Below are 12,698 nucleotides of genomic sequence, written 5' to 3' on the forward strand. Positions count from 1 at the left end.
ACGCAGAAATTCAGCAGGTCAGGCAGCATATATGGAGGGAAGTAAATGGTCAACATCAATTTCTCTAACTTCCAGTAGCCACTCCCTCTGCTTCCTGCCCCCCCAACCCCATTTCCCTTATCCCTCAGGCCCCATTACCCTTATCCATTAGACCCCATTTCCCTTATCCATTAGACCCCATTTCCCTTATCCCTCAGGCCCCATTTCCCTTATCCCTCAGGCCCCATTTCCCTTATCCCTCAGGACCCATTTGACCCGCCCAGCTCCTTTATCCTCTTCCTTTCCTTTATTCCATGGTCAATTATCCTTTCCTATCATATTCCTTTGCCTTCTGCACCTATCACCTGTCAGCTTCTTATATTCCTCTTTTTCCTGTTTTCCATTTTCCTACCTTTTCCCTCACCTGATTTCACCTATCACCTGTCAGCTTGAACTCCTTCCCCTCCCCCCACTTTCTTCTGCCCCCTTCCTTTCCCATCCTGATGAGGGGTCTTGGTCCGAAAGTCTGCCACAGATGCTGTTTGTCAGTGATGGAAGACATCCAGCTTTCTTCAGTGTTCCATTCCATCATAACCAGGTTCTACAAGTGAGGGCACTGGTACCTGAGCAGTTCCTTCTCCTTCTCCAGAGTGTTGAGCAGGTTGATAGAGGCAGACTGGTGGATGCAGTACGTCTGAAAAGCCGGCAACATATTAACGAATTCCAGGAACATCTCACCAATGCACACAGTCAAAAAGTCCTCATCGTTCTGACAACATATCAGAAAGAAGAAGATTAGAAGGCAATATCAAAACCTTTATTTGTTTAGTACCTGTTGTGAAATATGAAGTGAGACAGAATTTGAGTCTTACAGGTGAAGGAGGCAGTCGGCAATGTTGACATTCATTTTGAGAGGGCTAGAGTTTAAAAGCAAGGCTGTAAATCCTGGGCCCCTTATCTTAGAAAGGATGTGCTGCCATTGGAGAGGGTCCAGAGGATGTTCACGAGGATGATCCCGAGAAAGACAGGGTTAACACAGGAGGAGCATTTGATGGCTCTGGGGCTGTACTTGCTGATGTTTAGAAGATTGAAATCTACCAAATACTGAAAGGCCTAGTCAGAGTGGACTTTCCCTATATTGGAGAAGTCTTGGACCCGAGGGCACTGCCTCAGAATACAAGGAATCTGTGGAATTCACTAACATCTGTGCCACAGATGTTGTGGAGGCAAGACATTGGATAAATTTAAAGTGGAGGTTGATTAGTATGGGATTAAAGGCTCTGGGATGAAGGCAGGAGAATGGGAAAGTAAATCAGCCATGCTCGAATGGCAAAACAGACTCAATGGGCAAATGGCCGAATTCTGCTCCTATGCCTTATGCAGACATCCCTCCCTGCAAAAACTCACTTCAGGGAGGTAGCACCATCAATTTGTGGGAGAGTCCTGGAACTTCTGGGAGAAGTGGGATGTCTGCAATAGAGTAGCTCCTTAGCATTTAGCCAGCTAATTTAAATAACGTTAGCTATGCTAATGAACGAATGACACCTGTTAAACTCACCTTTTACATTTTAACCCACCATGGGCAATAGAAAAGTCACTGTTGCAAACAGTGCAGCGAGCAACACTGTCATTATTTCTGACCTCTATTAGGCAGGGGTACACTTTAGTGGGGTGACGTACGTTTTATATTTTCTTTTTTTGGAACACTCTACCATGGCGCTGTCTCTCACTCTCGTGGTTGCTCTTGTGCTTGCTCACGCTCTCTCGCTCGCTCTCTCGCTCTCTCTTGCTTTCTCTCTCTCGCATTTGCTCGCTCTCAAAAAATTGATTTCCGAGATATTATATGTAATTTGCGGGCATCAGGGAGCCACTATTAATATGCCAGAGACTCCCGGAACTTCCGGGAGAGGTGGGATGTCTGCCTTATGGGTCATCGAGTACTACAGCACAGAAACAGGCTCTTCAGCCCATCTAGTATATGCTGGCCTGATCTTCTGCCAAGTCCCATCTACCTACAACTCGGACCTTATCTCCCCAAATCTCTCCCATCCAGCTACCTATGCAAACTTCTCTTAAATGTTATAATCAAATCTGCATCCAGACCACTTCCACAGGCACCTCATTCCGCATTTACATCACCTTTTGAGTGAAGAAGTTCCCCCTCAGGTTCCCCTTAAATTTTTCACCTTTTATCTTAAATCTATGACCTTTATAGTCTCACTCAAACATAGAGGAAAAAGGCTGCATGCATTCAGCCTATCTAGTAGAGTGTTGGCAGCCATGGGCAAAGTGCCCATGAAACAGATAGAATATGGAATTGTAGCAGAGGAGGTAGCTGATGCCATTGAATTGACACAATAAAGGTGAAGCTCACAAAATGCTGAAGGAACTCAGCAGGCCAGGCAGCATCAATGGAAAAGAGTACAGTCGACGTTTCGGGCCGAGACCCTTCAGCAGGACTGGAAAAATAAAGATGAGGAGTCAGAGTTAGAAGTGGGGGGGAGACAAGGGAGAAACACAAGGTGATAGGTGAAACCGGAAAGGAGGGGTGAAGTAAAGAGCTCGGAAGTTGATTAGTGAAAAAGATACAGGGCTGGAGAAGGGGAAAGCTAATAGGAGAGGACAGAAAGCCATGGAAGAAAGAAAAGGGGGAGGAGCACCAGAAGGAGGTGATGGGTAGGCAAGAAGACAACTTGAGAGAGGGAAAAGGGGTTGGGAAATAGAGAAGTGGGGGGGGCATAACTGGAAGGTTGAGAAATGAAAGGGACCCCAGGGACCTCCTCATGGCAGATTTTCTCATTTGTGATGACAAACTAAAGGTGAAGATGGATTTAATATGCATATGCGTGGGGGGAAGACTACTGGGGTTCTCTAAGAGAATGGGATGGAGAAAATTGGGAATAAACAGGGAGCTTAACTTCTAGCTATAATATTAGGGGTCAGTTAAAAAAATATATCAGATCTGGAAGCAATCTTGGAGGCTCAGTTAAGTCTGTCTTAGGGGGCAACACGGTAGCGTAGTGTTAGTGTAACACTATTAGAGTGCTAGTGACCTGGGTTCAATCCTGCCACTCTGTAAGGAATGTGTACGTTCTCCCCGTGATCGCGTAGGTTTCCCACATTCCAAAGGCATGTGGGCAGTGCGGATAAATTGGCCAGATGGGTGTGATTGGGTGGCATGGGCTTGCTGGGCTGGAAGGGCCAGTCACTGTGCTGTCTCTCTAAATGAATAAAGACACCCCTGCCCCTTAAGTAGACAAGATCTTTCTGAGCAAGGGAGGGAGTGAAAGGTTACTGGGGATAGAAAGGGATGCAGAGCTGAGGTTACTTGTGATTTTGTTGAATGACCAAGCACATCTCAGCATTGTAATCTGTATCCTTGCAGGAGATAGTGTATAGATAGTGGAGTGTGGGGTGGTGGGGGAGTGGAACTTGGTTCTGAACAGGCAGCAGAGCTTTAGACGAACTCAGACACTACGGTGTCTAAGTGACAGACAGACTGGAGCAACTCCGTGAGCCAGGCAGCATCTGTGGAGGGAAAGGAAGTTGACATTTTGGGTGGAGACCCTTCATCAGGCATCTAGGTTCAGTACCTGCAGACTCTTCAGCTTCCACAATAGGAGCAGCTTTTCCAATTCCTCCTCTTGTGTGGAATTGTGATCCAATCCAGGAATTCCTTGAAAGTGATTGACTTTGGGTGGGTTCCCAGGAGAGGAATAGATGGATATGTGCCAAATGGCACTAGCTTAGATGGGAATCTTGGTTGGCATGAATAAGGTGGATGCTCAGGACCTTTTCCCCAGCATTGGAGAGTTCAAAACTAGAGGCCACAGATACAAGGTAAGAGGGGAGAGATTTAAAAAGAGACCCGAAAGATAATTTCTTTACAGAGAAGGTAGTGAGTACCTGGAATGAGCTGCCAGAGGAAGTGGTTGAGGCAGGTTCAGCTGCAACATTTCGGAGACATTTGGATAGGTATATGGAGGACAGAGGCTTGAAAGGTGTAGACAGAGTGGATGTGGAGTGGATGTTTCCTATAGCAGGATAGTCTAGGACCAGAGGACACAGCCTCCGAATAGAAAAATGTCCCTTTAGAACAGAGGTGAGCAGCAATTTCTTAAACCAGAGACTGGTGAATCTATGGGATTTATTGCCGCAGAAGACCATGGGTAGATTTAAAGGTTCATAGGTTCTTGGTTAGTAATGGTGTCAAAGGTTATGGGGAGAAGGCAGGAGAACGGGGCTGAGAGAGAAAATAAATCAGCCATGTTGCAATGGTGGAGCAGACTTGATGGGCTGAATAGCCTAGTTCTGCTCCTATGGTATTGGCTTGGAGGGTTATGGGCTGAATGCAGGCAACTGGGACCAGCAGGGAGGATGCCATGGATGGGCCGAAGGGCCTGTTTCTATGCTGTATGACTCTATAAGAATTTACAAGATGGACAGACACTGCCTCTGCATACCTGATCGAAGGCTTGCTCTGTGGAATCCTGAAGCCTCTCCAGGAACTTCTCATTGACCTCGATGAGCTCCTGGATGTTACTGAAGACCACGGCCAGCTGCTCTGGGGTGAGAAGGCCGGCGGCCTGCATAGGCAGGTGGAACTCCTCGCGGATGATACGCAGGTCCTCGCCGTAGCTGGACTCGGTATTGACAAACTCTAGGATGGCCTCCTTACGCTCCCGTCTGCACTTGGCGCATTTGCTGCACAGGTGGTCCCGCCGTCGCCCGGCAGGTGTTGGGTCGGGCTCAGAGACGTCCCTCTCACCACAGTCCACACAAGGCTGGTGCGTCACCCAGGCCTGCACAGAGCGTGCCGTCTCCTCTACCCGGATCCTCCACTTCTTGGCTGTGGCAGGCCCGATCCCACTGTCTGTCCGCTCCACTTCCCCCGGCCGGCTCTTCCTCCCCCTGTCCTCCTCCTCCTCATCCTCCTCTTCCTCCTCCTCCTCCCTCTCCTCGCCCCTGTCGTTCAGTCCCACAACACCGCTGTCGGTGCTGAGGTTGCTCCAGCGGTGTTTCGGCCTGCGGGATGACCCAGGGTGAAGGTGGTGATCTTGGGCCCCAGAGTTGGGAGATGTGTCATCCATCTTGGCGGCCATGTTTGACGGGGAACCTGAGCATCAGAGATAGCAGAATTACAAACAGCATTAGATTCCATATAGGCGACAGAGACAGGAACGTAAAATCTGCAGACTGTAAACGAACGATGGTACATAGAAACATAGAAAACCTACAGCATAATACAGGCCCTTTGGCCCACAAAGCTGTGCCAAACATGTACTTACCTTAGAAATTACCTAGGTTTACCCATAGCCCTCTGTTTTTCTAAGCTCCATGTACCTATCTAGGAGTCTCTTAAAAGACTCTATCGTATCTGCCTCCACCAGCATCGCCGGCAGCCCATTCCACGCACTCACCACTCTCTGCATAAAAAACTTAACCCCTGGCATCTCCTCTGTACCTACTTTCAAGCACCTTAAACCTGTGCCCTTTTGTGCTAGCCATTCCAGCCCTGGGAAAAAGCCTCTGACTGTCCACATGATCAATGCCTCTCATTATATTGTACACCTCTATCAGGTGACCTCTCATCCTCTATTGCTCCAAGGAGAAAAGGCCGGGTTCACTCAATCTATTCTCATAAAGCATACTCCCCAGTGCAGGCAGTGTCCTTGTAAATCTCCTCTGCACCCTTTCTATGGTTTCCATATCCTTCCTATAGTGAGGTGACCAGAAATGAGCACAGTACTCCAAGTGGGGTCTGACCAGGGCTCTATATACCTGCAACATTACCTCTCAGCTCCTAAATTCAATCCCACAATTGATGAAGGCCAATGCATCTTATGCTTTCTTAACCACAGAGTCAACCTGCGCAGCAGCTTTGAGTGTCCTATGGACTTGGACCCCAAGATCCCTCTGATCCTCCACACTGCCAAGAGTCTTACCATTAATACTATGTTCTTCCATCATATTTGACCTACCAAAATGAATCACCTCACTCACACTTATCTGGGTTGAACTCCATCTGCCACTTCTCAGCCCAGTGTTGCATCCTATTGATGTCTAGCTGCAATCTCTTGACAGCCCTCCACACTACCCACAACACCTTCAACCTTTGTGTCCTCAACACATTGGATTAAACTTCTCAGTTAATGGCACACGGGCCCTCATAAATCAAAGTACTGAGTACAGGAGTTGTGATGTTATGTTGAAGTTGTATAAGATATTTGTGACATCTCATTTGGAGTATTGTCTGTAAGTCTGGTCACCTACTGTACTGACAGGAAAGATATCAATAAGATTGAAAGAGTGCATAGAAAATTGACAAGGATGTTGCCAGGACTTGAGGACCTGAGTTATAGGAACAGGCTGAATAGGCGAGGACTTCATTCCCTGGAGCACAGCAGAATGAGGGAATAGAGGTATACAAAGTCATTCCCTGGAGCGTAAGAGAATGAGGGAATAGAGGTACTGTATACAAAGTTATTCCCTGGAGCACAGGAGAATGAGGGAATAGAGGTATACAAAATTATTCCCTGGAGCACAGGAGAATGAGGGAATAGAGGTATACAAAGTTATGAGGGGTGTAGGTAGTGTGAGTGCGAGCAGGCTTTTTTCTATCAGGTTAGTGAGACTAGAACCAGAGGTCATTGGTTTAGGGTGAAAGATGAAATATTTAAGGGAAATGTGAGGAGGGAACTTCTTCACTCAGAAGGTAATGTGAGTGTGGAATGAGCAAGCGATAGATGCATGTTCAGTTGTAATATTTAACTCTTTTCTCTGCCTGAGATATTGGGTGTCACCATCTCAGAGCATCTATACTGGACCCAACACCTTGATGGAATCGTGAAGGCGGCAAACTAGCAGCTGTACTTCATCAGGAGTTTGAGGAGATTTGGTATGTCACCAAAGACACTTGCAAGTTTCTACAGATGTATCATGGAGAGCTTATTGTCCTGTTGCATCATCGTTTGGTATGGAGGCTCCAAAGTACAGGATCACAAGAGGCTACAGAGGGTTGCTATCTCAGCCAGCTCTATCATGGGAACAACCTTCCCTGCCATCCAGGACATCTTCAAGAGGTGGTGTCTCAGGAAGGTGGCAACGCATCATTAAGCAACCTCACCATTCGGTATATGTCTTCTTCTCATTACTACCATGGGGGGGGAGGGGGTACAAGAGCCCATAGACCCACAGTCAATGTCTTCAGAACAACTTTCTTCCTCTCCGCCATCAGATTTCTGAACAGTTCATCAACTCATGAATGCTACCTAATAGTTCGTCTTTAACATTAGTTAGTTTTGTAGCTTAACGTAATCTTTATGTCTTGCAGTACTGCTGCGGGAAAAGAATAAATTTCATGACCCTTCATCAGGACACCTCAGCCCAAAGTGTCAACACTTTATTCCTTTCCACAGACACTACTTGACAGGCTGGGACAGAAGCTGTCCTTGATCCTCTGGAATCTGGAGCAATGCAAGAGATGCTGGGAGAACTCAGCAGGTCAGTCAGCATCTATAGAGGAAAATGACCTTGCATCAGGACTCTGCACTGACACAGGGTCTTGACCTGAAACCTCAACTGTCCGTTTCCCTCCACAGATGCAACCTGAGCTGCTGAGTTCCTTCAGCATCTTCAATTGACTGCTTTTCTCTCCATCTATGCTGTTTGACCTGCTGAGATTTTCCAGAATTTTTTCTTTTTGTTTCAGATCTTCCTGCGTCTGCAGTATGTTGATACTCATTTAAGTTTATCTGATTAAACATTGTTGCTTAAAAGAACTGTTCCCACAGAAGAATCATACTGACGTTCAGCTGTAACTGTTTCATACTTGCCTTCCTTACTTCAATGTTATTAGACTCTTGACTGGACGTCTTGTACACTAACTTCTTATGCTAGGCTAACCTTCCCTCACGACCTCCCAATTTACTGTACCTCATTGTGATCCTTATACCTTGTAATCTGCCTACACTTTCTCTGTAAGTTTGATACTATATTCTGCATTCAGTTGTTGATTTCCTTTTAGAAAACAGAACACCACAGCACAGTACAGGCCCTTTGGCCCATGACGTTGTAGCAACCACTTAACGTACTCTAAATTCAAACAAACTCTTCCCTTCTATATCCCTCTATTTTTCTATCATCCATGTGCCTATCAAAGAGTTTAGTAAATACCCTAATATATCTGCCTCTACCACCACCCCTGGCAGAGCGTTCCACATACCCACCACTCTGATAAAGAACTTCCCTATACTTTGCTGCAATCACCTTAAAATACTGGCTATCCCCACCTTGGGAAGGGGTCTGTGACTGTCCACTCGATCTGTGCCTCATCTTGTACACCTCTATCAAGTGATTTCTCTTGAGTACAACCTCAATGTAATTATGTGTGGTATGGCAGTTAAAACTGTATTTCATTACATGTGACAATAATAAACCAGTTACCAGCTATGGAATGTGTAGACTCCAAGGAAAATAAGGATGGGCAATAATTACAGGACTTACCACATATCATGAGAAAGATGCTGGTGGGAAGTATCACTACTCAGTAACCTGGAGCCTTATAATTTGTGTCTGAAGCAGAGACTCTCTGGCAGTGCTGAAGCGGAGGCTCTCTGAGAGTGCTGAAGCATACTGTCCCAGGATACGAAAGCTCACCAAGACACAAGCATCTTGAAATAATATCCTGCACCAACGTGAAGTACCAGTGAGGGGCTTCACCGAATAAAGATTAATCTTTATCTTAAAGATTAGTTTTTTTTGTCACCACATACAGTGCAATGCATCAAATGAAATCAGCGAGGATTGTGCAGGAGGTAGCTCAAAAGTGCTTGTGTCCAGCACCTATGTAGCATGCTCACAGCTTACTAACGCTAGCCCTAACCGTACCTCTTTGGGAGGTGGGAGGAAGCAGAGCACACAGAGGAAACCCACGCGGTCACAGGGATCGCTGGCATTGTAAAGCGATCGTGTAAACCGTGCTGATAGGTAGCAACTGGGAATCCTTTAGATAAGAATGCAGGTTATGTTACAATCAAATACCCAGGAGATATATCCAGCTGTAATCACTCACTAAGCAAAGTAATTAGTCATGAAAATTACTCCCTGGGCTTTCTCCAACCCTCTATTTTACATATTTCTATTGAGGTTCCCATTCACTAATCAGATAATTTCTTCCCCCTATCTGCTGGGAGCATAGAGTTGTACAGCATGGACACGGGTCCTTTGGCCCAACTTGTCCATCCCGATCAAAGTGCCTATCTGAGCTAGTCTCAGGTACCTGTATTTGGCTCATATCCCTCTAAACCGTTGCTATCCATGTACCTGTCTAAATGGCTTTTAAACCTTGTAATTGTATCAGCCACCACTATGTGCTCTGGCAGCTCATCCCCTTTACATTTTCCCTCTCTCACTTCGGGCCAGATGGTGTCAGGGTAGGGTAGTGGCAAGTGTAATGCATTACAGCACCAGCAATCTGTGTTCAATTCCCACTGATGCCTGTAAGGAGTTTGTACATTCTCCTCGTGACCACGTGGGGCTTCTCCGGGTGCTCTAGTTTCCTCCCACATTCCAAAGACATACGGTTACTAAGTTGTGTGCACACTATACTGGCACTGCAAGCATAGCAACGCTTGTGGGCTGCCCCCAGTACACACTCAGACTGTGTTGGTTATTAACACAAAACAATGCAAAATGTGACAAATAATGTTAATCTTTATATGATCTGTTTTACCTCCCTATGCTAGCAGAATGACTGAGGTTTTATCTATGCTCCTCATAATTTTATAAACCTCAGTCCCTCCTCTACCAACCTCAAGAACACAGCAACACATATGGGAATCAACCATTCACACCGGAGACACTTCACATAATCACAGTTTATTCTCCACAGATTTTCCTGCCCATTTTTCACTTGATTCTCCTTGTGTCAAAATTGTACTGAAAGAATTGAAATCCACAGCACTCTAGGGCAAAGAACTCCAAAGATTCACCATGCACTGAGTGAAGAAATCTCAGTTAAGTAGCCACTTACATTTATCCATCAGTTATCGACTTTTTAAGTGGATTCCTCCAGAGACTAGAACTAAAGATCACAGGTTAAAGGTGAAAAGTGAAATATTTAAGGGGAACCTGAGGGGGTATTTCTTCACTCAGAGGGTAAAATGAGTTGCCAGTGGATACAGGTTTGATTGCAGCATTTAGGAGAAGTTTGGATAAGTACACTGATAGGACGCATATTGAGGTCGTGGTCCAGGTGTGGGGCAATGGGACAATTTGGCACTGACTAGATGACTGAAGGGCCTATTTCTACACTATAGTGCTCTATGACTCTGACTCTTGGAATTTACCCTGCCAATCCCTTTGATGATAACGGTGTAGTGTGTACTGGATGAATTACTGACGAATGGACAAGTGTATACTGGATGAATTACTGACAATAGACAATAGTTGCAGGAGTAGGCCATTCGGCCCTTCGAGCCGGCACCGCCATTCACTGTGATCATGGCTGATCATCCACAATCAGTATCCAGTTCCTGCCTTATCCCCATAACTTTTGATTCTGCTATCTTTAAGAGCTTTATCCATCTCTTTCTTGAAAGCATCCAGAGACTTGGCCTCCACAGCCTTCTGGGGCAGAGCATTCCACATATCCACCACACTCTGGGTGAAAAAGTTTTTCCTCAACTCTGTTCTAAATGGCCTACCCTTTATTCTTAAACTGTGGCCTCTGGTTCTGGACTCACCCATCAGCGGGAACATGCTTCCTGCCTCTAGCGTGTCCAATCCCTTAATAATCTTATATGTTTCAATCGGATCCCCTCTCATCCTCTCAAATTCCAGTGTATACAAGCCCAGTCGCTCCAGTCGTTCAATATATTACAGTCCCGCCATCTCGGGAATTAACCTTGTGAACCTATGCTGCACTCCCTCAATAGCAAGAATGTCCTTCCTCAAATTTGGAGACCAAAACTGCATACAATACTCCAGGTGTGGTCTCACCAGAGCCCTGTACAGCTGCAGAAGGACCTCTTTGCTCCTATATTCAACTCCCCTTGTTATGAAGGCCAGTATGCCATTAACTTTCTTCACTGCCTGCTTGCTTTCAGTGACTGATGTACAAGAACACCTAGATCTCGTTGTACTTCCCCTTTTCCTAACTTTCCATTTAGATAATAATCTACCTTCCTGTTCTTCCACCCAAGTGGATAACCTCACATTTATCCACATTAAACTGCATCTGCCATGCATCTGCCCACTCACCCAGCCTGTCCAAGTCACTCTGCATTCTCATAACATCCTCCTCACATTTCACACTGTCACTCAGCTTTGTGTCATCTGCAAATTTGCTAATGTTACTTTTAATCCCTTCATCTAAATCATTAATATATATTGTAAACAGCTGCGATCCCAGCACTGAACCCTGCGGTACCGCACCGGTCACCACCTGCCATTCTGAAAGAGACCCGTTAATCCCTACTCTTTGTTTCCTATCAGCCAGCCAATTTTCAATCCATGTCAGTACTCTGCCCCCAATACCATGTGCCCTAATTTTGCCCACTAATCTCCTATGTAGGACTTTATCAAAGGCTTTCTGGAAGTCCAGGTACACTACATCCACTGGCTCTCCCTTGTCCATTTTCATAGTTACATCCTCAAAAATTCCAGAAGATTAGTCAAGTACGATTTCCCCTTCATAAATCCATGCTGACTCGGACCTATCCTGTTACTGCTATCCAAATGTGTCATAATTTCATCTTTTATAATTGACTCCAGCATCTTTCCCACCACTTGACGTCAGGCTAACCAGTCTATAGTTCCCTGTTTTCTCTCTCCCTCCTTTCTTGAAAAGTGGGACAACATTAGCCACCCTCCAATCCACAGGAACTGATCCTGAATCTATAGAACACTGGAAAATGATTACCAATGCGTCCATGATTTCTAAAGCCACCTCCTTAAGTACCCTGGGATGCAGACCATCAGGTCCCGGGGACTTATCAGCCTTCAGACCCAACAGTCTATCCAACACAATTTCCTGCCTAATATAAATTTCCTTCAATTCATCCATTACCCTAGGTCCTCTGGCCACTATTATATCTGGCAGATTGTTTGTGTCTTCCCTAGTGAAGACAGATCCAAAGTACCTGTTCAACTCGTCTGCCATTTCCTTGTTCCCCATAATAAATTCACCCGTTTCTGTCTTCAAGGACCTGATTTTGGTCTTAACTATTTTTTTTCCTTTTCACATACCTAAAGAAGCTTTTACTATCCTCCTTCATATTCTGGCTAGTTTACCTTCGTACCTCATTTTTTCTCCGCGTATTGCCTTTTTAGTTATCTTCTGTTGCTTTCTAAAAGTTTCCCACTCATCTTTGCTATGTTATACTTCTTCTCTTTTAATTTATACTGTCCTTTACTTCCCTTGTCAGCCACAGCCTCCCCTTGGGATCTTTCTTCCTCTTTGGAATGAACTGATCCTGCAACTTCTGCATTTTTCCCAGAAATACCTGCCATTGTTATTCCACTGTCGTCCCTGCTAGGGTATTGTTCCATTGAACTTTGGCCAGCTCCTCCCTCATAGCTCCATAGTTCCCTTTGTTCAACTGTAATACTGACACTTCCGATTTTCCCTTCTCCCTCTCAATTTGTAGATTAAAATTTATCATATTATGGTCACTACCTCCTAATAGGTCCTTTACCTCGAGGTCCCTGATCAAATC

General features: G+C 45.5%; 1 protein-coding gene across 1 annotated transcript in view; it reads right to left on the bottom strand.

The window, feature by feature from the left end:
* Window positions 1-12,698, bottom strand: part of arhgef49 (Rho guanine nucleotide exchange factor 49) — a 211,559-nt gene that overhangs the window by 11,807 nt on the left and 187,054 nt on the right. The window contains exons 5-7 of the mRNA XM_072259729.1: window positions 4,943-5,095; window positions 4,443-4,828; window positions 603-748 (exon numbers count right to left, since the gene is read on the bottom strand). Coding sequence (XP_072115830.1) covers window positions 603-748; window positions 4,443-4,828; window positions 4,943-5,095 — 685 coding nt within the window. The remainder of the gene's footprint in view (window positions 1-602; window positions 749-4,442; window positions 4,829-4,942; window positions 5,096-12,698) is intronic.

The sequence above is a fragment of the Mobula birostris genome, chromosome 6, assembly GCF_030028105.1.
Source record: "Mobula birostris isolate sMobBir1 chromosome 6, sMobBir1.hap1, whole genome shotgun sequence".
Taxonomy (NCBI): domain Eukaryota; kingdom Metazoa; phylum Chordata; class Chondrichthyes; order Myliobatiformes; family Myliobatidae; genus Mobula; species Mobula birostris.